At 35.1% G+C, this 27813-nt stretch overlaps 1 protein-coding gene across 1 annotated transcript; it reads right to left on the bottom strand.

The window, feature by feature from the left end:
* Positions 1 to 266: 266 nt before the first annotated feature.
* On the bottom strand, positions 267 to 27189 carry efhd2 (EF-hand domain family, member D2). The gene is made up of 4 exons (XM_073819563.1): positions 26663 to 27189; positions 7045 to 7192; positions 5933 to 6067; positions 267 to 3098 (listed from the first exon to the last, which is right to left on the bottom strand). The coding sequence occupies exons 1-4, from the start codon at positions 26944 to 26946 to the stop codon at positions 2967 to 2969; spliced, it is 699 nt and encodes a 232-aa protein (XP_073675664.1). The 5' UTR covers positions 26947 to 27189; the 3' UTR covers positions 267 to 2966.
* Between the last annotated feature and the right edge of the window lie 624 nt (positions 27190 to 27813).

The raw sequence follows: 27813 nt of genomic DNA, 5'->3' as shown, positions 1-27813 counted from the left end.
CTGAAGACTGGAGTAAAGATGGTAAAAATTCAGCTTTGCATCACAGGAATAAATTCTATTTTAATGTATTATTAAATAGAAAAACACTATTTTAAAATTACTGATCCCAAACTTTTGAACGGCAGTGTATTTATATATATATATATATATATATATATATATATATATATATATAATGGTAATATTTGTTTTATATTTTTACATTCTATATAATTTTTAAAAATCTTTTTCATTAAACATACCTGTATTAATCACCAATACAAAGGTTTCCAAATTAAAAGCATTTTTATTGTCACAAGAATAATTGTACATTTTAGTAAGAAAATCAAAAATAAATGTGCATATTATAGAAGCCACATATCAATAAGGTATAAGCCTACAAGAATATGATACCATAACCACCTGTTTCATCTGACATAGACAGTGACAGTGACAGTAAGGTACAGATATGGTCAGGATGATTCAAGGCCCTCTCAACCATTGTCAAATCGCTGGAATGACACAAAAAACAATAAAAACATGCAATAACATGAAATCGTTTAACTACACATTTTTAGTCCTCCTGGAATTACATTTCACAGAAAAAAATGTTAAAAAATGTTGTGCTGTCGAGCAGTTCCACAGAAATCCACAGAAGTTAATACTGCCAAAGCTCTAATGTAATTTATCAGATGTGCAAACATAAGTTTTAACTTTGTTTCAAAATTCGAATTAACTGTTCTCACAGTAATTCAAATCTCAGCTGGGGCTGTCGATCAGAAGTATCCTAATGGATTTCAGTGAATTTCACAGCGGAATGCTGTACTAAAATAAGCTTAACACAGTACAGAAGTGTGAAATCATTTGGCACAACAATGCAACTAAGAGCTAAAATCTCTCAAAAGGAATGACAGAATGGTTTATGGCTTCTAAGAGAATGCAACATTCACCCCTTAACAGCCAATACTTAAAAAATACCTTTCATTTGAACAGTAGATAACGAAAGAGAAAGATGTAGATGGCTGGAAAAATTGGGAGACAAATATTTACACACCTATTTTATGAATTTCCACAGAACATTTACCAGTGACTCGGAACACAAAAACAAGGAACGACATGAAGCATAACAATTGCCAACAGTATTGTCTCCATTATAAAAAACACTAAAGATATTTTGCCTTTAATGACGAATGAGAAAACTTAAGGAACATCAGATACACAGAGAATTGAAGGGAGACAAGATTGTAGGCAACAAAATTCATTTTCTTTTCGCAAGACCCCATTCCATACAAAACTAAAATTATTTGTCATTTTCATCACATGAAAATATAGATTTGTCTTTATACATAGCATCTCAGTTATCTTTGCCACAGTGTACTGCATGTCACATGACCACAAAACGTTCAATTCATTACGCTTTTGGATGATTTCATTAGAAATGTTACTTTAAGAGTAAACTTTAAAGCCTATTCTATTTTTTTTTTTTAAACAATATGCTTTAATATTAGATCCTTTTCAGACACATTTGTCATTGTGGATGTTAAAAGTACAGCACATGCACTGGCTCTACAGAAAAGCCATGCATATTTTATTAGCAAATCTTTATTTGATGCATGAAACACTTTTGAATTTACCTCATCTCACTAAGCATGGACTGCTGTGCAAAGCTTGTTATTTTGGTCATAATTTGATTAATATTAGGCAACCCAGACTTATTGAGGGAGTTGACACTTAAAGGGACAGTTCACAAAAAAAAAAAAAGTGGAACAACACAAAATATTTTTTTAAAACGTCTCAGTACGTGTTTTAAAGGGATCAGTGTTGTTGGATACCACTGACTTTCATTAAATGGACACAAAAATGTAAAACATTTCCAAAATATATCCTATACAGGTTTGGAAAGACACAAGAGTGAGTAAATGATTTTTGGGTGAACTATCCCTATAAATAAAAACTAAGGAGGTGGATTTCATACCATCTGTGGTATCTGACCAACCCCATAAGCATGTCACAGTTATTTGTTTAGCACACATGGAAGCACAAAATACAGGGGTTCAGAGGTCAAACAGTCGATGACATTGTTCTGACAAAACCTCCATCGACAAACTGAAACTGAATTGCAATGACTTTAAGGCTAAAGTAAGCAGTTCAAACTTACAGCAATTTCTTAGTCAGAATTTATATTTTAAAGACCAAATGTGCCACATTTAACACTGGACACTTTAAAGACTAAAGGGAACCATAGAGGAAAAAATAAACGACACCACAGTGACCATGCAAAAAATAGAGATATACACTCAATAAACACCATTACAATCATCACCACACATGCACATACACCCAAAACCACTTCTGCACCTCTCTCAGCACAGTAAAAATAGACTATTTAATGCTCTTAAATGCATCTGTGAATGAAAGCAGAGGTCTGGTGTACACTTAGTCCTCTCATGTTCAAATGATCAGCGATGAAAGTTTAATTAGTCACGCTACAATGAAAAGCATTTCCTGCTTGAGCAGGAAATTTGGTGTTGCACTAGTGCAACTGCCACTGATATGAATACAACAGACTGGATATGGCATACTGACAGTACTAGCTGATTAAAAAAACAAACTTTAAAATGTTAGATTTTAAAGTCGAACAAGATGCCAATACAAGCTAAAACGAAACCGATGGGGTGAACGAACGAACTACAGTACATATATGCACATGCAACTGAAACAACAAATCCAATCCAGTGTATTGAGATCAGTGTCTGGCTTCACATTTAAAAATCAGCCTGAGAGAGCGAGAAAAACAGGCAATGATAAAACACCGACATCTGCTCATGAACACGAACTACACAGGTGTCCCTCTCTCAGGAAGATGAATCTGCATTGATCTCTGAGCATTTCACAGCCTTGCATAGTATCTCTGATTGCGGGGACACTTATGACAGACAGACGGACAAACGTGGATGAGTAAATCGAGGCCGTCGAGGTGGATGAGGCTATTTGAAGGCTGACTTCAGCTCTTTGAAAGCGGCTTGTCTTTGTTTCCTCTCCTCCGCCTGGCGCTTCTTGTCTTCCTGCTCCTGGCGGATTTCTGCCTCAAACCGGTTTGATTCGTTAATGGCATGCACCTGTCAGAGACAAATATGTATTTTTAGGCATCCTAAATTTAATTTCCTTATCAGTGGCATTCAGTGCAACCTATCCAGGGAGGAAATGACTTGTTATTGAAACAGCCGAGTTGTCGCAGACTAAGGATTTATTTCACTTACAGGGATGTTTCACCCAAAAAATGAAAATTGTGTCACGTTGTTCCAAACCCGTAAGACCTTTGTTTATCTTCTAGACACAAATTAAAATAAAAGCCAAGAGTGCCTATGAGTTTTAACTTCCAAAATGCAGTTTAAATGCAGCTTCAAAGGGCTCTAAAGAAAGAAAGGTCTTATCTGGCGAAAACGATTGGTTATTTTATTTTTTTAAAAGTACAATTTATATACTTTTCAACCTCAAATGCTCATCTTGTCTAGCTTTCTTGTCTAGCAACAAGTTCATGACAGTTAGTGTATGTCGAAAAACTCTCATCTCATTTACTTCTCTAACTTGAAAATCATCCTACATCGTTGTTTTACCTTTTTTTTTTTGTAAAAGGGTTTGATCATCTTTGCTTGTTTACTCTGTAAACACTGGATCGGTATTTCTGCAGCGATGTAGGATTATTTTGAAGTTAGAGGAGAAAATGAGATGGGATTTTTTCAACATACCCTAAGTGTCTTGAACTGGAATACAAGCATTTGAGGTTAAAAAGTATATCAATTGTCCTTTTTTTTTTTTTTAGAAAATAACAGGTCGATTCGCTAGATAAAATTCCTTGGCTGGTATCATTTAGAGCCCTTTGAAGCTGCATTAAAACTGAATTTGGAAGTTCAAACTCGGAGGCACCATAAGTCCACTATATGGAGAGAAATCCATAAAAAAAAAACACAATTTCTTAATGACTGGAGAAAGAAAGACATGAACATCTTGGATGACAAGGGGGTGAGTAAATTATCTGTAAATTTTTGTTCTGGACTTGTGAATTTTTTCTTTATTCTTCATATTCTGTATGTTAAGTTCATAGCAGTGATAGAAATGTATCTTTTTCAATAAGTTTAAAGTGATTTTAACCTTTATAAAGCCTGTGCATCATCTTTTGAGTCAAATTCTTACATTTAACCAGTCAGTTAGAATAATAAGACATTTGGTCTTTTAGCAAGCAAATGAAATCAGTATCAACAAAATTTATCTTCTTAATTATTTATGAATAGATACTAAATTATACTTTATGAAAAGATACTTTAAATGTGAAATTAAAACCGCCAGTAGGTGGCAGCAAGTTACTGCGATTGAACAGACTCATTTAAACGGTTGATTCATTCAGAAACAAAACACCGTCATGTTGCTCAGAGACGCAAAACAGCGCTATGGCTGTGTTTGGAATAATTTTTGTTGGCAAAATAGAGCAAAAACAGGAAATATGGTGTCTAAAACATAAGTATCTTAATATTAACTTCTTGTTTATTAAATTGCATAAAATCAATATCACATTTGTAGATTTTTTAAAGGACAAAACAGCCCTCTTTGTGTGATACTGAATAACTGTGTAAATATCTAAATTTTCTGCCCCATTTCTTGACTTATGTAATTAGTCTAAATGCATTTGAATAGACGGAATCATGCAGTGAAAGAATGCACTCTAATAAATGCGTACGCACACTAGTTTAACCTAACTTAACTAACTAGACTTCATCACGTAATGTATGCGTTCACTCTAGGCGCGTTTTGTTTGCTTTTCATGATATACTCGATAATGTCAAATCACACATCGTTACAACAACAATTGCGATATTATCGCAGACAATATATATTGCACACCCCTGTGTCACATGGACCATTTTAACAACATCCTTACTGTGTTTCTGTGCCTTGACCTTGGTAGGACCTTGCTGTCTACGGAGGGTCAGAAAGATCTTGGATTTCATCTACTATAACTAAATTTGTGTTTCAAAGACAAACAAAGGTCTTACAGGTTTGGAACAACATGAGGATCAGTGTTGTTTTTGACAACCATCTTAGATTTAGTCTTAGTCTTTTGGACTAAAATACTTATTAGTTTTAGTCAAATTTTAGTCACTTCTAAATGTGATAGTTTTAGTCCAATTTTAGTCGACGAAAAGTCAAAAAGGTTTTAGTCTAGTTTGAGTCAAAAAAGAGGAAAAAGTCTTTTAACAAATTAATGTAGGTCAGTAAGTATTTTGCTGTTTGGTAGTGTCACTTATAGGTTGTGAAAATAGCAGATCTATAGTTCAACACAATGTGAGCTTCCAGATCGACTATTTTCACCAATAATTACAATAATGAAGGAATGGTTTTAGACATAAAAGACATGTATTTGAAATACACCCATAGGTCCTCTCACCGTTTGCGACCACCCTGTGTGCAAACTGCCGCCATCATGGTTAATCGTCTGTCTGTCTGAGTGACAACAATGTGACGTGTTGAGCGTAACCAAACAAGGATAGAATGCTAAAACGGCTTGCCATACTAGTATGGCAAAGAGTATTTAATGCTAAAATGGCTTGCCATAGCGGCAGATACTTTTTCAGTTGTAATTGGCATGCACAATAAGCAGAAATGTCATGCATTTTAAATGTCTGACGGACCACCCACTAACATTTGTCTATTCTCGTCTCGTCAACGAAAACTCACACACGTCTCGTCATGTTTTAGTCATCAACGAGCCATTTTTATCTCGTCATCGTCTCATTATCGTCATGAAAAAAGTGGCGTCAACGAAATTATTTCGTCATCATCATCGTTGGCGAAAACAACACTGATGAGGATGAGTAATTAATGAGAGAATTATTATTTTTAGGTGAACTATCCCTTTAAGGGTGGAAAAATGTATCGGACTGTTATGATCTTTTACCTTTGCCTCAAAGAATGATTTGGCTCCCTTCACTCCCTCAGTTGACACGTCAATCTCTGACAAACGTGCCAAGACATGAAGCCCGCTATCCTCTGCCAACTCTCCTGCTGCTGCTTTTCTGAAGATAAGGAGAAACTAGAGAGAGAAAGAGGAAGGAATTGAAGTGATTAATGGGGGCATATAAGTAGTTTCCTGTGAAGTCTGCAGCACTTTATTATGCACAGTGGTGGGCAAAATTATTAGAACACTGGTATTTTCACCAGCTAAAAATGGATTCAAGTCAGTTATTTCTATCTTTTGCTGTAGTGTATCAGTGGGAAGTATCAGTTTACATTTACAAACATTCATTTCGCCATGAATTGTAATAATCCAGTGAGATTTTTGTTCGCACAAGGAGTCTGACAACAGCCAGTGCTCCACACAGAGATCTGATCTCATCATCATCCAGTCTGTCTGGAATGACACGAAGAAACAGAACAAACTGAGACAGACTAAATCCAGGAGAACTGTGGCAACGTCTCCAAGATGCTTCAAGAGACATACCTGCAAAGCCACAGTACTGTTAAAAGTTTTAGCCAACTTGTCTTGTGTAAAAATGCTGTAAAATGAGGATGCTGTCAAAAATAATGTCATACATAGATTTTCTTTATTAATTAACTCAATTAAATAAACATTTGGTATGACCATCCTTTGTGTTTAAAGCAGCTTTTGCCCTAGGTGCACTTGTGGATAGTTTTCCAGGTAGCTTTCTTGAGGATGTTGCCACAGTTCTTCTGGATTTAGTCTCAGTTTGTTCTGTTTCTTCGTGTCATTCCAGACAGACTGGATGATAAGATCAGATCTCTGTGTGGAGCACTGGCTGTTGTCAGACTCCTTGTGCAAACAAAAATCTCACTGGAATATTACAATTAATGGCAAAGTGAATGTTTGTAAATGTAAACTGATATTTCCTACTGACACACTGCAGCAAAAGATAGAAATAGCTAACTTAAAACCATTTGTTATCTGGTGAAAATACTAGTGTTCTAATCATTTTGGCCACCACTGTACTTCATTACGACAAAATACAACCAAATCTACAAACTAACTGTTTGAAATACTAAAGCATTTACCTCTCTAAAGCTGAGTTTGCCATCCAAGTCCTCATCTACTTCTTTGATCATGTTCTTCAAGCCCAGGTGGGTCTGAGGTGCTCCGAGTTTCTCCATCATCAGCTTCAGCTCCATCAGATCGATGAAGTTATCCCTCTCAGAATCATACCTACACAAACACACAACGAACCAAATTTTTTAAGCAGAAATATCATAGAAACAGGACTACTTTTGAAATAATTGTTCCTGAAAGCATTTCTACACTTCTCATCATTGGTAATATTGTTGCAATGTCTATTTTGATCAACAGAGGGCAGTGTGGATGAGTAACTGGCCCTCACTAGCAGGAATGCCTTATAAACACTATTGTAACATTTCACTTAACAGAGGAGAAGAATTGTTAAATAGTCGCTATTTTTGTTTTCTTTGCATACAAAAAGTTTACTTGTAGCTTTATAGCATTGCGGGAACAACTGATGTCCCATGGACTATTTTAACAACGTCCTTACTACCTTTGAGGGCCTTGAATGTATCGTGTCGTGTTGCTGTCTATGCATGATCAGCTCACGGATTTGATCAAAAATATCTTAATCTGTGTTCTGAAGATGAACGAAGGTCTTACAGGTTTGAAACAACATGAGGGTGAGTAATTAAAGACAGAATTTTCATTTTTGGGTGAACTATCCCTTTAATATAACTACATTTAAATCATTACCATCTTGTTTTCATTTGTGTATAATAAAATACAGCATCTACCCTGACTAATATACATTCCGTTCTGAAACATACAGGAATCAATTAAAATGACTTGCCGGCATTAATATCATCATTCAGAGCTGAAGTGTTCATTAACAGTCACCCATTTATTATACTCGCTGCTGAGTTCGTCTTAATGTTCCTCTCTCCTGCATTTTTAATAAACAGCTTATGAGCTGCTGGTAATATGTTGAGTTAATAGCTATCCAAGACGCTTGGGTGTACATCTGAGACCATTAAAATTTCCAAACTTTAAACACAAAATCTACAGACTAAACATAAGCCTGATGTTATCTAAATGTTCTGTCATTTCTCTTACACACATAGAATAAAGGAGGTTGTTGATCTTGTCACAAACACACACACACACTTCCTGTGGTTCAGCAGAGATGTGATCACTAATGGTTTGGAATAAGAGACATTCACAAAGGCCAGACCGATTATATCTGCCTCCTCTTCTTTTGCATCTATAATGAGGTGCAACATTGATCTACAGGTGCATATTTTATGGTGCAAAGGCCACTGTCTGGGTGAGTTACTGTGTAGCAATGGCCTGATGAGAAAGGACTAGTCGCTTCCTATTTCTCTCAATCATTATGTATGAGACCACTTCCTGTTCACGTCCACATACACGCAAACGAAACCACACATATTGCCCAAAGATGAGGTTTTGTGTTGCCATGGGAACAGGGTCTTTTAATTAAAAGCAGAGGCCAATGTATTTTGGATGAGACTCTTATCAACCAGTTGAATAATTATCTTTCTTCCTTAGATTCTTATTTTGTTCTTGTCAATTTGTTCTTCTGTGGAAGATGTTCAATTTGCCCAATAGTGCCCTTTGGACATGGTAAAGTTAAGTAAAATAAAATAAAATAAGATAAAATAAAGTGAGATAAAATTAGATAAAATTATATTAAATAAAATAAAATGAGATCAAATATGAGATCAAATAAAATGATATAAAATAAAATTAGATATAATATGAGATCAAATAAAATGTGACACAATAAAATAAGACAAAATATGAGACAAAATAAAATGATATAAAATAAGATAAAATGAGATCAAACAAAATGAGAAAAAAAATCAAATAAAAATAGATAAAATATGAGACAAAATAAAATGATAAAATAAAACGTGAAAAGTAAAATGTAAAATGAGATAAAAGAAAAAAAATGGGATAAAGTAAAATAAAATGAGATAAAAAATAAAACGAGAAAGAAATAACAACATGAGAACAAAAATAAAATAAAATGGGATAAAGAAAACTCAAGTGAGAAAATAAATAAAATAAGATAAAATTTGAGATGAAATAAAGTGGGATCAAGTAAAATAAAATGAGAAAAAATAAAATGAGGTAAAATAAAATAAATAAATAAACTTAGATAAAATAAATTGGATAAAATATGAGAAACATTAAAATAAAATTAGATACAATAAATAAATACAATGACAAAGTAAAATAAGAAAATAAAATGAGAAAAAAATTAAATGAGAAAAAATTAAATGAGACAAAATAAAATGAGAAAAATAAATAAACTTAGATAAAATCAATTAGATAAAATATGAGAAACAATACAATAAATAAATACAATGACAAAGTAAAATAAAATAAGATGAAATAAAATGAGAAAAAAAATGAGAAAAAATAAAATAAGACAAAATAACAAAAATAAAATGGGATAAAATAGGAGATAAAATTTGATTAAAAAATAAAATGAGAAAAAAATAATAAATTGATAAATTTTGAGATAATAAAATGAAAAGAAAAATAAACAAAATAAAACAAAAATGAGAAAATATGAGATAAAATAAAATGAGATAAAAAATAAAATAAAATGAGAAAAAATAAAATAAATTTAGATCAAATTTGAGATAATAAAATGAAAAGACAAATATATAAAATAAACCAAAATAAAAAGATAAAATAAAATGAGAATAAAATAAATTAAATAAGATAAAGATAAGATCAAATTAGATAACATAAAATTAGATATTAGCTATATTAAAGTAAAAAATAAGAAATTATTTAAATAATTTTAAGACTAAATCTATATAAATATTCTGACGTTCTGATCTCCCTCATTAACAACTTCTAGACAATCCCAGCATGCACCTTGCTCATGAATATGAAGTGCGTCTCCATCTGCCTCAAAGACACGGCTACTGTACTCCTGTCTACTGACACAAGACACCCTGCTGATGCCAGGTCTCTCACACACACAACTCTTCTCATTAACCCTGTATCAGAGTCTAACTGACATCTTCACATCACTAATTCAAAGGCCAAAAGATTGTGTTCATTTTCAGTGGCACAAAATCTCTCAAATGAAGTCTTCGTGCTCTGGCATGTGACATATCGAGCTAACCTTGATCACAGAGCTCTGAAAAATGCTGTTTGATGAGGAGGTTGTGGAGCAGCTGAGCCGCTGTGTGAGTCATGTTTCTCTGTAGATGCTGCTGTCCTGGGTTTGGTTGAGGATTACAGTACAGCAGCAGTTAAACAAACTAATGTGATTTCAAGGCAAGCAAGACTGAGCTGCTGGTTTATTTTTGAAAGGCAAAATCAGATCACTAGATCACCGAGCAACCAGTGTCCATAGTGGTTTCAGATCAATAATTTACGTGTGCATACGGCTATCCTGTTTAACAAAAGAAAGGTCAAGCATGCTCAGTGCAATTAAAGGTCGGCTGTAATTTAAATCCAACATGTTTAATTACGCAGTCAAACCTCAACGCCTGAAATCTCATACGCTTACTTTTTAAAGACTCCTCGTGCTTTACAATGACCCAGATTTGTGAAAGATTACTGCCATGCTTAGACTTTTAAGTTCTGTTCATGGTATTGTCAGTCAAGCTGAATCACTGTCCCAAGTGGTGTCACTTCCTCTCAATCATGCTCAACAGAGTTTTTATTTTCACCCTGTTTTTATGTGCATTTTGAAGTATTGCATCAGAAACAAGTGATGGAAATGGCTGCCCTCGACTAAAGATTTTTCTCGTCGACTAGTAGTCAACTAGTAGTCAAGCATTAGTCAACTATTAGTCGCACGTTTAATAAACCATATGAATCTTAAAAATGAGCCTTTAATTGAATACATAGTCTAATAAGAGCTCAAGCACACAAAAAAGCTTGCCACAGTGCACTGGCAGATATAATAATAATCTAAGATACAATATATAAGCGTTTCAAAGAGACTGCATGCAATGTTTTAATAATTTACTGATAAACTTGTGCATTCTTTGTTTTCGGCTTAAGAGATGAAGTTGGTGACACTGACTCGTCGTCTCTACAGTAGTGATGCACCTGTATGCATGTTTCATACGGATTAAATAATCTGAGAATATTTGTTTTCTATTTGAATGGGTTCACTTAAAAGTAGACATTTCACTCTCTATAGATAGCCTATATTTTTCATGTCTGTGAGACAAGTATACACTGAGTTTCGTGCTCAAGTTCACAGAGACGGCAGAAAGCGCATCCTGTTTGCTTTCATAATTTTACAAAAGTGCAACGTTTTGTTGTTATAGTGAGTGCACACAAATAAACAGTCTTTACAGATTCAAAACATGTATTACTTTTATCCGTATGACTAAAAATGACGGAGTATTTTAAAAGCAAGTGATCGCACCGGCGCCTCCATCTGTCATGCAGTGAGCACACTGCTGTTTAGCTTCCACACTCCACACAGACACTTCAATAACAAACATCTTTCTAGGTTTAACATTAGATTCAGCGGTCATGTAAAGTTGCTACTTCATACTTGCATATTTCAGATGAAAAGGCATATTTGAGGTTAATGAATGATAGGTGAGCATGTGGATAAAATCCCTTAATCCGCAAAAAGGTTTTAACGGTCACTTGAGGTGGTTTTTTGAATTGTGCGGAGATGGAAATGCATTTCACAAGCAAATCCCTCCACGTGCACCAAAAAGTCGTGATTTTGCGCTATGGGACAGGACTGATGATTTTGTTCTCTTTGACTTGTTAGATTTAAATGTTAAATTATTTGCTAATGTTTTATGCGATATTCCAATTTTGTGCATAAATTAAATTTGCAACTTTGAATAGAAAACTGGCTAATAACAATTTGTGGCCTTGGTTCCAAAGGTACTAGGGATGTGACGATGGACATCGAAGTTGAAAATCAATTCAAATATGTGACAATTCAAATTGGTTGAGATGCTAAACAAATCGCGACAGAACTGGGGGTAGGAGTTTGTATGAATGTATCTCTGAGGGGAACGGACTGTCTTTAGAAAAGTTTAAATGGTATTTTCTTCTTATCTTGCCTCTGAACGATGCATATTAGTGTTCATAAGTTCATATGGTTCTGCTTTGTTTACATTGGTAACCAAGGAAATGCTGTATCGCTGCTGTTCCATAAGCGCCACCTGCTGTCAGAGAGTGAATTTGCGTCTCTTTCAGCCTGTCTGCTGTTTTTTGTTTTGTGCAGATGTTATGTGCAGTTTCTAGGGGTGTGAACCTACAGTGGTCTTACGGTTCGGTTCGATTACGATTATCATGTCATCGATTCGGTTCAATACAATATCTCGATGCATCACGATGCATTGACGATGCACTGCATACTCATTTTTCAATTTTACTTCAAATTTATTTTTCTTTTCTATTTCACAATGACGTTGTAATGCGTTTTTATTTGATTAGATTTTTTTTGTCAGACTACTTGTACAAGTGTAACTGTGCATCCTATCCAGTCTTTTTCAATCAATATCCCACATACAGTAATGTGTAATTTTGATGAGGAAGAGTAAGAGGTGAAAGAGGAAGAGGAGGAGAAGGAGGAGGACAATGACGACCTGGGTCGCGTTTTCTGGCACTGGACTGAGTCCGTTATAACCGGTTATGGTCTATTACTGAACCGATACCGAATCGTCCTTGTCTGCATCGCGATGCATCGTAAAAACGATTAATTTTGACACCCCTAGCAGTTTCATATGTTTGTTCAAATGTATGCATGTTTTGCTTCAAATTTCGAAAATATTCAAATCTAATTTAGATTAAAAACTGCTCATGTATGCAGCATCTTTGTTTGGACCATGATTAAACGCAATGGTTGCCACTTATTTTAAACGCAAAGAGCACAGTCAAAGCATTAGTTAGTTCATATGAAGAGATTTTTTAATTTGTGTTATTTATTTGATTTGGGGTTTGTTTTAAAATGTAAAATTTCACAAAGAAACATGTAGAATTTTGTCCAAGCAATAATAAAAGGACTGGGAAAAGGAAAAGGTCTTAAATCTAATTTTTATTTATTTATTTTTTTTAAAGTGAGAAAATTGTATAGTGAAATCAAAATTATGAATCGTATCGCATTGTGACTTTAGTGAATCGTTACATCCCTAAAAGGTACACTAGCCTTCAAAAGTTTGGGGTCATTAGGATCCTTGTAGAAGAAATTAATACTTTTCATACATTTGAATACTTTTCAATGCATTTCATGCATTTGATCGATCACATCGAAAACATTGTTCACTGCAGTTCTGACTTGAGATGTCCGTTGAGTGGCGTTATAAGTCTAATGCTCTTATTTAAAATAAAGTACAATCTGTACAACACCTAAACCTACTTAATAGCATGCCTTTTAGTTTGTTTTTTGATCTCTCCTCTTTCAGCTCTTTCATTGTGAGTCATGTTTTTTACAGGATTCGTGCCCAAGGACTCCGCAGTGATATGTACTTATTGGTACGTATTTTCGCGTCTTGCTAAGAAGTTCCCACGGGTACGTTTTCTTCATAAGATCAGGTGGTAATAAAGTGTTTACAGTTTCTGACTGACTTCCAATACTCTAACCTATTTGAGGTTTGAGATATTTCACAGATTATTAAAAGTGCTAAAATACCCAACAAGACAGAATGTAGTAACACTTCAGTTGGTTGCACCAATCTGGGACGCTTTAGCCATATTCTTACCAAATACAGCTGACATAATAATCTTTTACTTTTTAAGGAAATGCAAAGCACTTGCTGCCCGAAAGCCGAAATAAAGAAATTTTCCCCATTTGTCAGCATGTGCACTTGAGGAAGATCACATTTTTTGCCCAAATAAGTCTTTAAGTGGAACACCTCACGCTACAAAAGACTGAGGAAGCAAATGCAATCAGCACTTCCTTATAATAACTAAGAACGAGGTACAGTCAGCCATGAGCTGATTTAGACTTCCTTCTGCCTTAACAAAAAGTTTTGACTCATCTGATTGGCTTTGCTGATAGCTGCATTTGAACTGAGTGAATTCACTTGCTGTTGTTGGAACAAAATCAAGTTGGTTGAGTGATTATAAAGAAAGTCAAAAGAAGGAACAAGAAAGCTAGTGTGTAGCTATATTTGTACTCTGTGTATGTAAAAAGTCCACTTGTTATCCACTTTCTAGAACTCTTGAAACACTTTACCATGCAAGTTTGAACTTGAATGACAGTTAAGGAATGTTTCTTGCTCTTTAAAGGTAAATGTTTAAACATGCAACATTTTTCCTGTGTTGTCTCAGTGGGGTCTGTCTTTGGGGACTTCGACTAATGAGGATTTAGCTGCAGTGCTGACTATGAACACAGATGTGCTGAATCTATGCTGCTTACTTGTAAAAGACATGATACACTGTAGGAAAACAAGACTCAGAAAGTGAGTGAGAGAGAGAGAATGAAGAACAGGAAATACACAAATAGCCTTGTGAGGCTCAATCTGCTACTTCACCAATGACCCCCAGAAAAGCTTACTTGCAAATACCTTCTTGGAATTCATTTACAAATGATTTGTTTGGAATGAACACTTTAGTTGAGCAACCCAGGAACAGAAGTCTGACTACTGTACCTTACCGTTTACTCAAATTACTATGAATAAGAGAAAGTGCAATGCACACTAAGGTGGAATAAGTCTTGCCTTCTAAATAAAAAACCCAATCCTTAATTGTTAAAATTATTGCATCACTGCAGCTGCTATTAGAAGCTCTGGTACCCACAGAAAGACACAACCTTAAGACTATTTGAGCATAGGAAACAACACTTATAGGACAGTTCATGTCAGATTTTGTTGGTTTAAATGAAATTTGGTCGAGCGGTTTTTGAGATTACAGTATTGCCAAGTTTGTCTTCATGCTGTGGTCTTGAATGTCTGAAACAGCTGCCCAGAGGCATTGCAAATATGGCCGCTGAGTGAACCTTCCTTGAAAGGGACTTTTTCAAAAGGAAAGAGATTCTTCTCTAAGCCCCGCTCCCTTTGGTTAACAACTCAACACTTCAACACGCCACAGGAGTCAACTGTGGCTAACACACATTATTTTGCAATGAAGTGTCACATTGAAAAACACTTTGTCTGTCATTTTTTCTTTAAAGAAATGTCTGAAGTATGCAGTAGCATGATTAAACTGCAATCTAATTATAATTTATTACAGTAAAAAGTGTACAGAATTCTTCCCTACATTAACTGTAGTAGGGCCATATAAAATCCATTTTATTTTTTCAGGACTTCAGTTTTATTGTTTTCCAAATTCAGATTTTTCTGTTAAATTTTTTTCTAGACTCGGTTTTAATTGCTAAATAAAAAAAATATTACTCAAAAAGCATGTTTAATTAACTGAAATCATGAACCTTACACAATTTAACAGGTATTAAAAGTTTAACAACAAAAAATACAAAAACATTTTAAGGCCCTATAAAATACTTTTTTTCTTCTCAAATTCAGTTTTATTTTGACCAAATTCTGTTGTCCACTAATTTTCTGGATTCCATTTTAATGGTTCATTATATTTTCTCTAATTAACTGATTTTATTAAAATAATAATAATAATAATAATAATAATAATTATTATTATTATTATTATTATTATTATTTCTTTCTTTTCAGAAATACTGTGTTGTGTATTTACATTTTTCTGATAAATAAATTCTGGTAAATAATCTTTCTGGTAAATATTCCTTAAGAAATATTGTTTAAATAATAATTGAATAACTATCATTAGACCTACATTAAGTAATATGTTTCTATCATTGTTGCTTTAAGTTAAAACAAACTTTTATTTTGACGGGTTGCTGTGGAGACCTTTAAAGGGATAGTGCACATTGCTGTGTATCAAAGGTAAAAAAAAATGATATAAATACTGTTCAGTTTCTCACAAAAACCGATCGTTTCGTGTCTTCGGACATCAATGTATCGTCACAAGCCGCAGGGTGTAATTTGGATTTGTCTGTGCATGTTTTTTTTTTTTTTTACTTTCAAAGGTTTGGCGCCCATCCACTGCTATTAAATCACTAACAGACTGCAACGGTTTGAGTTAAAAATCTTTGTTTGTGTTCTACTGAAGAAACAAAGTCACCTACATCTTGGATGCCCTGGGGGTAAACAGATAAACATCAAATTTTCATTTTTGGGTGAACTATCCCTTTAAGTTTCTGTTTCAGTTTCTATATGATATTTTTTTCACAATAAAAGGCTAATTGCTCATGAAATAACTTACAAAGAAATTCTAGAGATGATATTCATGTGTTCCTGTACTCATATATTGAGGCGGCAGAGGCTAAAACGCCGCAAGCATCATGCAAACAAAACCATTCATTCACACAGAGACACGCAGAACATGCAGGATTCATATTTAAATTTTTGTATTTTACTATTTTTGTGGCTTAATATTCACAGACAAAGGTCCATACCGTGTTTTGATTTAAGTGTACTGATCTACTTTTGCTTTATTCATCCAAAATTTGGCACATATTCTGCGTTATACGATAAATTCCATTTTTATGACTGGATTCTGCGGTTCTGTCTGTGTTTTCCGCACTGCGGAAATCTTGGGGCCATACTATAGTACAGTCAACTGCAATGAAACTGCAATGAGATTATTCTATTTGTGAACAAACATCACTAATGTTAATTTGTTTAGTCAACAGCATAAACTAAGATTTATTTATTTTAAAAAGACGGAAATAAATTGCATTCTTATTATAAACACCGTATTTTTATTTTGCAGTCAAATTCCAAAAGTATCCGCAGGACTTCCATAATCTATGGTTGTAATCTAATGATCTATGGTTAATAACATTTTTAATGCAGGTCTCTTAGCAAAGAGGAATTCTCCAGTAAATCTTAGTTTCATTTTCACTTACCAACATGGGAAAAGTACGTATCTTGGCATCTTTATAAAATATTTGTGTAATGACGCTGTACACTAAAACTTGTGGTAGAACTGAATGCAGTTTAAATAGGTCTAAATTTAGAAGTGAAAAACATTTTGGGAAATGACGATGCCTAAAATACCACCACTTAAATTCATGCAGACTGTTACATCAACCAACCACTGGAGCTAAATGGATTGTGTATTGTAGACTTTGAAAGCAACTGTTTGTCAGAATGTGAGGCATGTAACAGGATTTGAGATTAAGCAATTGCCTGAATTTACTGAAATGCTGCCTGATGCCAGCCTAAATACACACGCCTGTCTGAACAGTCACCCTGTAATGCATGCCTATAGCTACTGCTGATTTAATTACTAAAATGGCCGATTAAATTTGAGTGGAATGACGCCTTTGAGCTAAAAAGAGACAGCGGTATTCCAGGATGCAGCTCAAGGTGATCTGAAGGACAGTAGCATGTCAGCATAGCATTTTCTCACGATTTTTGTTGTCCATAATGTGCTGATAAACAACAAACTTCAAGATGCACTCCAACGCATGAGGAGTGACCAACTCTTTTTCCTCCTCCAGTCACTTGCTCCCTCCCTTTCCTATCTCTTCCTGCCAATCTCCTTAATCCCAGGTTGCCAGGCAACAGCTGACAGAAGAACTAATGGGAAAACCCTCACAAGCATGTGATCAATTCTGAAGACATTCTTCACGACAGCCCGACGTAACAGGCGTGATCAAATCAGGAGCAAACACACTAAAACTGTGTGTTTGAACATTTCCCATCCACTAGACATCTGTGCAGCGTTTGTGTGATGACATCATCTACGCTCGATTTAATTCGTGAGATGGGACAGGATGAGGGAATGGTCCGGACAGACACGAAAAAGCACGCCTAAACACAAGTATGAGAATGTCACAAAACTATCAGGGACAAAACTAGATAAGCAAATGTGAAACTAACAGCCTACTCAAAACAAAACATTTCTAAAAGACTGTAACCTATGAAAGGGGAAGCTACAAACACTTTTTTTTGTAAAGTGATCAAGTAGTTGATGATCTTGTGTGAGACTTCTTTGGCAAAGAACAGTCAAAACCATGCCAAGCGTTTCCTCTTTTTCATAATTTATAAAAACTGGGCTAAACGTGTTACTCAAAAAACCACAAAGATCATTGTCAGAAAATAAATAGCCAGTTTCCGCTTTCAAAGGTGCTTTGTTTTTGCTACAAAGAATCTGAAAGCTTCCTGTTCATATTTCTTCAGAATATGACTTTCCTACCACGTAAATCAGTTTTCCTCATGGATTTAACCTGAGATAAATAGCATTCAAGGCTTTTCACACACTTGTAATTCTAGAGCAAGTGGTCAGTTTGAAACTCCCATCATCAAGAATATTGACAGCAACATTTTTCAGATACTTTTCGCTTCTCCCCTTGAACCTGAGCCTGTAAATTTAATGTTAAGTTGATTCTGATATTCAATCCAGCTTGCAGCGCATTTAACGATGATGTGCTAAATGCATGACGGTTTACATAACTGTTAAGATGGAGCTCCATCATTATCCACCCACTCTATAGATGACTCTCAACAAAAAGTTGAAACATTCTCAAAGAGATGAGTCACTACAATGCACTACTGACATTACTTACTAAAAGTCAATCCACAGAAAATGGTAAACCAACCTAAGAAAAATTAAGTTACAGTTTCTACCTACAGAACACTGCACATTTTGGTCATCAAGTGAGATGTGAGTGTACTTTTTTAGTCCAACACAGTGAACAACAATAATAAAAACATAAAAGTATGGCTCTATGAAATAAATTGTATTTTTTTTTTCAATTTGTGTTTTTTTCCATTTAAATTTTTCTCGATTTCTGTTTTTTTTCCCCCCATTTAAATTTTTCTAGACTTAATTTTAGTGTGAGGTAAAAAATAAATATTACTCAAAAAGCATGTCCAATTAATTGAAGTCATGAAACATCAATTTATTAAAATATTAACAAGTTTAACATTTTTAAAGCCCTATGAAATCCATTTTAGTTTTTAGTATTATTTTGACCAAATTCTGTGTTTTCCATTAATTTTCTGGATTCCATTTGAATGATTTCATTAAATTGTAATAACCAAAAGCATCTCTAATTAATCGATTTCATAATTAATAATATTAATAATTATTTTATGTATTTATTTATTTGTTTTTTTCAGAAATACTGTCTTGTGTATATACATTTTTTCTGATAAATAAATTATGGTAAATACTCCTTAAAAAAATAATGTTTTAATAAAATATTCCTATTGGTAGTAGTAGTATCATCTCAAAAGAAATGGTAAAATGCTCATGAAGTGACTTTCAGAGCAGTTTTAGAGATTGTGTTTATATAGGCTACTCCTACAGTGAGCCGTGAAGCTGAAAATATGCATATTTCCATCATTTTTTGTACTATTAATATATTAAAATATGCTTATACAGTAACACTTTACAATAAGGTTCATTAGTTAAACAGTAGTTAATCTACTAACTAACATGAACTAACCATGAGCAATACATTAGTTACTCTATTTACTAATCTTTATATAACATTAGTTAACGGAAATACAGTTGTTTATTGTTTGTTCATGTTAGTTCACACTGCATTAACTAATGTTAATAATGTATTAGTAAATGTTGAAATTAACATTAACAAAGATTAATAAATGCTGTATAAGTGCAGTTCATTATTAGCTCATGTTAACTAATGTGGTTAACTAATGGTAACTAAAGAACCTTATTGTAAAGTGTTACCGCTAATACTAATGCTAAAAAAAACATAAAATTTAAATTATGATTCCTATCATTTCTCCTTATGAGAAATAAGCTTTTTTCCCAGCTTTTTTTTTTTTTTTTTTTTACTGAAAAACAGTTCTAGAACACAGAACATAATTTCTGGAATCACAAAATGCTAACATAAAATCTTAATATAAACAAAATGTTCATATAAAATGTTAATACATCTAATTAAACCACATTAATTCAATTAATCATTATACTAGTTTAAAATTCTGGAAATACACTTTTATAAAAAAAAAAAAAAAAAGAGATTGACACATTAGCGCACACACAGGCTTTTCACACTTCTGGGTCATACTTAACCCCGGTAAGGGTTACTCTGGGTTATCAGGGTTCATGTTTCACACTTCATTCTCGGTTAATATTCTTATTTGCATCTCTTTATCGCTCTACTGTTGCTGTTTGACATTTTGAACAATTTCCCTCAGATACGGAAACTAAAACCACAACTTTTCTCTAAATTTACCAAGCTCATGAATATTTATTGAGGTATACACTAATGCAATATATGCATGACTGTATGCAGTGCGTATAATGCAGCAATGAACTGCATTCTCTGCTGCTAACCTCGATCTGCTGGGATTATAGACCAGGTGACTAACCATTAGTCCTTAAGCAGAATCCTTCACGGATCAGCCAACGGCCACACAATCCCAGAGATTATTTATAGTGAGCGGAGTAAAATGCCACAAACAGAAAGAACAGGGAGTAATGGCCTGGCGGAGCAAAAACTAGAAGAGGAAGGAGTGCTGAGGTTACATATGGCCTTTCTGGAAACACAACAATCTAATACACTTCCTACTGTCTAAATGAGTCATTATGAGCATGTGATAACTGCGTGTGAATGCCAAATAAGGGTGTGCATCTAAATAAACCTCACACCTACACAAACATTGGCAGATTCTGAAGAAAAGACACCCCTTGTGCTTTAGGCATCAGTCTTTTATACTCCATATCACTATTAAACTTAGCAAAGTTACATTATAACAGTAAACCAATAGGGGACCTAATTAAAAGTTCAACTCAAGACTTTCACACATGGTTTGAGCACTTCCTATCAATCTTAAATATATGAAGTGAGCAAGTGTAATATCTCATTTGCTGAGACAGCGTGTATTGATTGGCTTCCTTTTCTCGCTTAACTTCGTCTTATCCTTTTAGGTCACTGTGTCAGTTAGATTTGGCAGAAGCTTTCGTGGATAAATTCCTTGGCTGTATTTACTTTCAGTGCGTCTACATCATATAAGCAGCACAACGACTCCCTGTTAGCCAAACAGAATTGCACTAAGGGGCTCTTTAAATATTCAGGAAATTCAGAAATGAGGAAATGGGTGATTTAGAGAATAATCACATCATTCTGCTTTCTGCAAGGAGAAAGGCATAACCATTTAAGGACTTGGCAAACATGTGCTGGAAGGAGAAGTGCTCATTACATTATACATTACCACAATTAATTTATGATTCTGCCAATGAGAAACAAGCAATATTTTGCCTACTGACAGCTCACTAAAAACTCCTGCACCTCAGTGGCCTGTAGATGTTATGGCTTATGTTTAAACATTCCTTAATGTGTCCGATGTTATCTTTTCTGAGAAATATGGCCCTGAGAAAAATGCACAAGGAAAAAGAAGGCAGACAGAAAAAGGAAGAGCGCAGAGTTTATCTTCTGCTTCCCTTATTACTTGAGGCGACTCCGCAGGAACGCTTCTCAAAGGACTTAAGCCCCTTGCTCATATGTAGGCACAGCATGGGACCTGTACGCATAATCACTCAGCCAATTAGGCCGCACTGCCATTCACATTACCAGAGACAGGACCAGGGTATTATCGACAAGCAGGGGGGATAAGAGGGGTTGGAGTTCATCTGCTGGGTGGATCTTAAGGGTAGGGACACACCAAACCAACGCCAAAGAACGCCTTGTGTTGTCTTGCATTGTCTGCGTTGGGGCAAAAACTAGAACACACCAGACAGACTACAACCGACGGCGTGTACGCGCTGCACTTGCGTGAGAGAACATAACTCTCCCACACCAGCAGATGGCAGTAGTCTGTATTCAGCATTCAAACAGGACAACCGGAATAGCAAGAACTGTGTTGCTGATATATCAGTAAAATTATCAGTAAAAACGAATCATTAAATTTTTACTGTATCATTTCATATTAAAGCGTGAATGAAACTACGAGCATGTGTCAGATCCGTGTCACGTTCAGCGGTGGCAGCTCTTAAAGTAATAGCAGCCAGATAACCTAATAACCCAGTTACTGTGATGTCTATTAATCGAAGAACAAAAGATACTCATCTTAAGTCGTAAAAAATAGTTAAATATACTGTCTTTATGTTGTTTCTACATTCATTTGAAGACTGAATGTGAAATTATTGCAATATAAAAGTATATTTAAAATGTAAGGTGGAATTAATCGCAGAAAAAAAATATTTTAGAAAAAAAATGTGCGATTTATGAAAAAATGTGTTCCGAAAAAAACACTTTTAGTATTTTTTTTTATTTTTTCATTGATTGACAGCATTAATTAAAATTCTTGCTGGTAAGATTATTATTTTCAATTAATGCTTAATATGGCAATGAATATTTGATATTTATTTACTGATATTTAAACTGAATGCAATTCTGTCTAAATACATTTAAAATAAACTAAAAATCGAACTACAAATGAATTTTGGCAATATAACATCACTATCTACAGCATAAAAATGGATATTTATGTTGGGATTTGTTATTTTACAAAATTACCTCCATTTAAAGGGATAGTTCACGCAAAAATGAAAATTCTGTCATTAACTACTCACCCTCATGTCATTCCAAACCCGTAAGACCTTTGTTCATCTTCGCAACATGAATTAAGATATTTTTGATGAAATCCGAGAGCTTTCTGGCCCTGCGTAGACTGCAATGCAACTGACATGTTCAAGACCCAGAAAGGTAGTAAGGACATCATTAAAATAGTCAATGTGACATCAGTGGTTCAACCGTAATGTTATGAAGTAATGGGAATAGTTTCTGTGCACAAAGAGAACTAAAATAATGACTTGATTAAAAAATGTCTTCGCTTCCAGTCTGTGATGTGTGCTCATGATAGTACCATGATACATGCATGTGGTGCTGCAACATTTTATTAGTGCTCAGAAAGTATTCTCACAGCTTCATACAATTACGGTTGAAACACTGACGTCACATGGATTGTTTTAACAATGTCCTTACTGCCTTTCTGGGCCTTGAACGTGTCTATACAGGGTCAGAAAGCTCTCAGATTTCAATAAAAATATCTTAATTTGTGTTCTGAATATGAACAAAAGCTTTATGGGTTTGGAACAACATGATGGTTAGTAATTAATGACAGAATTTTTGGGTGAACTATTCCTTTAAGATCAGATGATGGCAAAGGTAATAAAAAAACTGAAAAAGGTGAAATTAAATATCCACTATTAGCTGATATATATTTAATATCAACTAAATCTGATAAATAATCTATATGGTATAGTGTCAATAAATTATTTGTGAAAGGTGAAATTAGCATGTGCCACATTGTCCTGTATAGTTTTAATATCAACTAATGCTAATAAATTAATAAATGGCTAATATTAGCCAGTAAACCAACATGGTACTGGTATACTCTTTCTCCCTAGTAAACATTTCAATTTTAGACCGATGCGAGTTTGATTTTTGTTGATCTGATGTAAACAAAAAAAGTTTCCTGGTGAGGTGCAAACACCCAGCAAGTTCAAAAGATATTTACTGACATGAATGAATTCCTCTTATGAATAATCCTCAATGCTAAAACTGCATCTTACTTTAACTGCAGGCTAAGACAGGGTTATGTTCTTCTACGAAAAGAGCAGCTAACACAAATGTTTCAGGTTCAATTGCTTGTACCTTTAAACTAAGCTGGTGTTTCCCAAAGGACTGTGTACTTAACTAATCGTGAACAACACATTCATTTATAAGCATTAATATCAATTACTACGAATATGCAAAACATCTGGGATATGGCCTACTAATCTGATAAAAATAGAAAATATTCAAATCACTACTTAAAACAACCATTTCATGAAAGATAAATGACTTACCCAAAGTTTTAACAGTTTAGCATTAACCTTCCCTACAAAACCACACAGAAATGATGGGTTTGAATACTGGCCCTGAATCCTAAAGTTCTGAATCATGCTAAACAGTGGCCTGAGGGTAAGGCAAAGCCTGCATTCCTCTTATCAGCTGGACTCTGGCCAGACTGTAGCCGTTACGCAGTTTTCTTTCTCTCTCCCTGTGTTTTTTTCTGCCTCCCTCTGCACAAAAGCATTTAAGACTGCAACATTTGCTGCAACTGAAGCTTTTGAGTGTTAACTGGGTACTGAATGTGCCTACATGATCCAAAGCTACGAATACTGGAAGGTCATAGTTATGAGACAATCAATCAATGAGTTCTTATGATTGCACAACTTCATACAGGCATAGAAAGCGTTTCTAACCTGCCTCCTCACCGCCCATGTCTCATCTTTGTTTCCTTATCTTTATTCACGGCTTCAGGCAAAGGCACAAACAGCCATTATAGAGCTGGAAAGTAATAAATCAATTGCAGTGTGCAACCTGTATGGAGGTAAACGTCATGGAGAAGCAACCAAACAGCATGTTGACTTCCAAACCCCTTATCTTATTAATTCTTAACCGGGAATAAACCATGAAAAACCCAAGCTAATGTTTAACTTGTGAAGTAACCACAGAGGCTTTGTTTTCTCCATGACAAAGGGAGCTATGCACACTTCACACTGACCTAAAGATGAAACCACCTCACCTGTCTCATTTGGCCCATATAACGCCATGGGCAAAACCATCAAAGAGACTGGATGAAACTAGTGCTATATCTCACCCCGGGCGAGGTCTTGTGACTCTAGATACCTCGAATGAACTCCACAAGGAACTAATTTAAAGACATAATAGAAAAGGTGATAAAACAATAGCCTTTACACAATAATTTAGAGGAAAAAATTCAAGCAAGCCATTATCTACTTTTGTAACGCCCATGTGGTTATCTAGAGGTAATGAAACTATTGTGATAGACTGGTATCACATCTATTTTGCAACCAAATGAGATTAAAGTTAACAGTCACTGAACTAATTGTTCTCCAGTGCAGATGATCAACAAATGAATTATTTAAATGGGTTGTTCATCCAAAAAAAATTGAAGATTTGATCATCCATCATCCTAGTCGTTTCAAACTGACTTTCATTATTCTGTGAAACATTAAAAAAGATATTTTAAAAGGATGTTTCAACTGTTTTTGTCCATATAATGTAAGTCAATGGGGTCCAATGTTTGTTCTGGACAATTCTGACTCACTGTATGAACACAAAAAAATATATTAAAACATTTTTCAAAATATCTTCCTTCGTGTTCCAGAGTAAAGTAAGTTACTAAAGCTATATAGAAATGTAAAAAATAAAATAAAATGACAAGCGCATAACAAAATTACGAAAAAATAATTGAGTACTAAAACAGTTAAATCAAAATAATTGTATGAATGTTACGGCATTGTCAATATCATGGTATATGTATATTGAGATATCGTCTTGATATCATCGCGGTCACATGACAATATGAAACAATAGGTCTTCTGGGCAAAAAACATATTTAAACTTCTTATTCTAACATAAAAGGTCTTTAAAGTTGTGTTTTGGGCCATTATGCTTTGGTACAGTATCTGTTTTACAGTTTATGGCCATTACTGTCATAGGAATAGCAATGCAAAATTGTTTTTGTTGTTATTATTATTATTATTATAGGTATTATCTAGATTATCGTAAGATTATCGTATAGATATTATCGTATCGTGAAATTTTGATATTGTTACATCCCTAGATAATTGTGCCATTTCCCCCATTCATCTCAATCCCAATTTACTTGAATTCACTCTAAATGACACTGAAAAAAAAAACTGAAGGAATTTGTGAAAAATATAACATTCTGATAAATAAAGTTCATTAGTGACGTTAAAACTGCACAGGCCAACTCATCTAGATGCAAAGGGCTCCTCAGACAGATTTGGGCAGCCTGTTTTGGCTAATTCACAACAATGGTAGCTTTGTTTGATAGCAGAAATGGGGAGAGGAACCCATCACTTCCTCAGAGCGCTAGTTTCTTAACCAGCCCCCTTTCCCACATGGTTCAGGCCTGTGTGAAACCGACCCTGCAGTCACTGCCGCGAACCGACCGCTCCACCACAGAGAGCACAGGGGACACATTCCTGCAGCGACTCTCACGAAGATTTGAGCTCAGAGAAGTTTTTTTGTTTCTGTTAGTGAAAGGCTCTGCCAACCCTGTACACAGCAGACAGCATTTACAAAAGCTCTGAGAGAAGTTTGGATGGTGAACGTGGGGAAAATGCGTAAATTGCCTTTCATTCATCAACTGTAAAGGAAGAGGGCAGCCTCACTAAGAAACTGGCCAAGGTGGCAACAGAACTGTCATACAGGGCAGTCTAGACTGCACGGCATGCCTCTCGATTAGAGACACAATGAAACCTGAACATGACCTCAACCCGTGGTTGAAAGTCCTACATATATCTGTGTGAATGCATTAATGATACAGACTTGGGTGGGGCTGAGCTTCTTAACTGTATGAAAGAGTTTCAACCAAAACACAACGAAGTAAACAGAGAGTGACTTAAGTATCACAGATTATAAACTAGACAACTTGTTCCTGTTCCTAAATTGAATAGTAGATAGATAGATAGATAGATAGATAGATAGATAGATAGATAGATAGATAGATAGATAGATAGATAGATAGATAGATAGATAACATAGTCACACAATTATGTTGGAGGACTTGCTTGCTGTCTGTGGGGCTTGAGATGACATGCATATGCCTCACATATGCTGCAGCAGAGGATGACAGCTGGTAATGAGGTACTTACTGTTTGAACATCATCTCCATGTCTTTGATCTGCTTCCTCGAGAACTCCTTGAACTCGGTGTAGGGGTTGAACACCTTCATGCTGGGCTGATGGTGTTCACCGACGCCCTCGTTCAGCTCCCCGCGCCGCTGCAGTTTGGCTCCGAGCTCTGAATCCGCGCTGGTCGTGGCCGGTTTGTCGTGCGCTCCGTTCTCATGAGCCCCATCCAGGGCCACCGGGTCGTGCTCGCCCTCCTCAATCTGCAGCCTGCGGTTCAGTTTCGATGACAGCTCGTCCGTTGCCATTTCGCCTTGAAATCTGAAATCTAACTACTATCTACGGGGAAAATACAGTCGGGAAACACGCAGAATGCTGCAAAGAGCGCAGTTCATATAAGGGTTCAGTCCGTTAAATCCAGATTCAGTGAACTATTTGGTTAAATACGTTTTAAAATGCAAATCACCCGACTTCTAGCGGTATGAAGGGATAAGCGGCTGTGAACCCAGTGATTCAAACGGACAGCGCTCGTGCGTGTGATGACGCCTCCGTGATCGCTGACGGTGAAATAAGCTCGTGCGTGTGCTGTAAGGTGGACACAAAACCGCTCACTACGCCACGCCTTTTAAAGAGACGCGCCGGACACAAAAGACCACTTATGATTCAAAAGGCTAGCTGTCAATTCACTGCAATGTAATATCACCGCACAAGTATGTATTGTTTCTAGTTTTTAATATATAGCTATTTGGAAAATTACATAATTTACTTGTCATTATTTATTCATGACCAAGCACATGAGTAAACCGACTTCTTTTGACAAACTAAAGTTATTAGGTGGTAAAGATACGTACAAACAGATATAATTAAGATACAGCCTAATATTTCACCTACCTGACCGGAAATGATAAGAACAGTTGACACAAATGTTGTCAAGATTCTTGCCCTGGAAATCCTGGTCCAGTTTGGCCAACCAAAAATGCCTTTTGTTTTTTGCATTCCTTAATTTGTTATGGGTATCTACTATAGTACTCCAAATGTTTTTCCCAGTCCAACCAATTAGTACAGCCCAAAACATGACAATAATTTACCATTTTCAGCAGCTATAATCAGCTAAATACATGAGTTTCGTTTTGGTTTAGTGGCATTGTTTACATTCAGTACCGCCAATATGGCCG

The sequence above is a fragment of the Garra rufa genome, chromosome 15 (genome assembly GCF_049309525.1).
Source record: "Garra rufa chromosome 15, GarRuf1.0, whole genome shotgun sequence".
Taxonomy (NCBI): domain Eukaryota; kingdom Metazoa; phylum Chordata; class Actinopteri; order Cypriniformes; family Cyprinidae; genus Garra; species Garra rufa.
The sequence above is the reverse complement of the archived record's forward strand: the minus strand, read 5'-3'. Positions and strand labels throughout refer to the sequence as shown.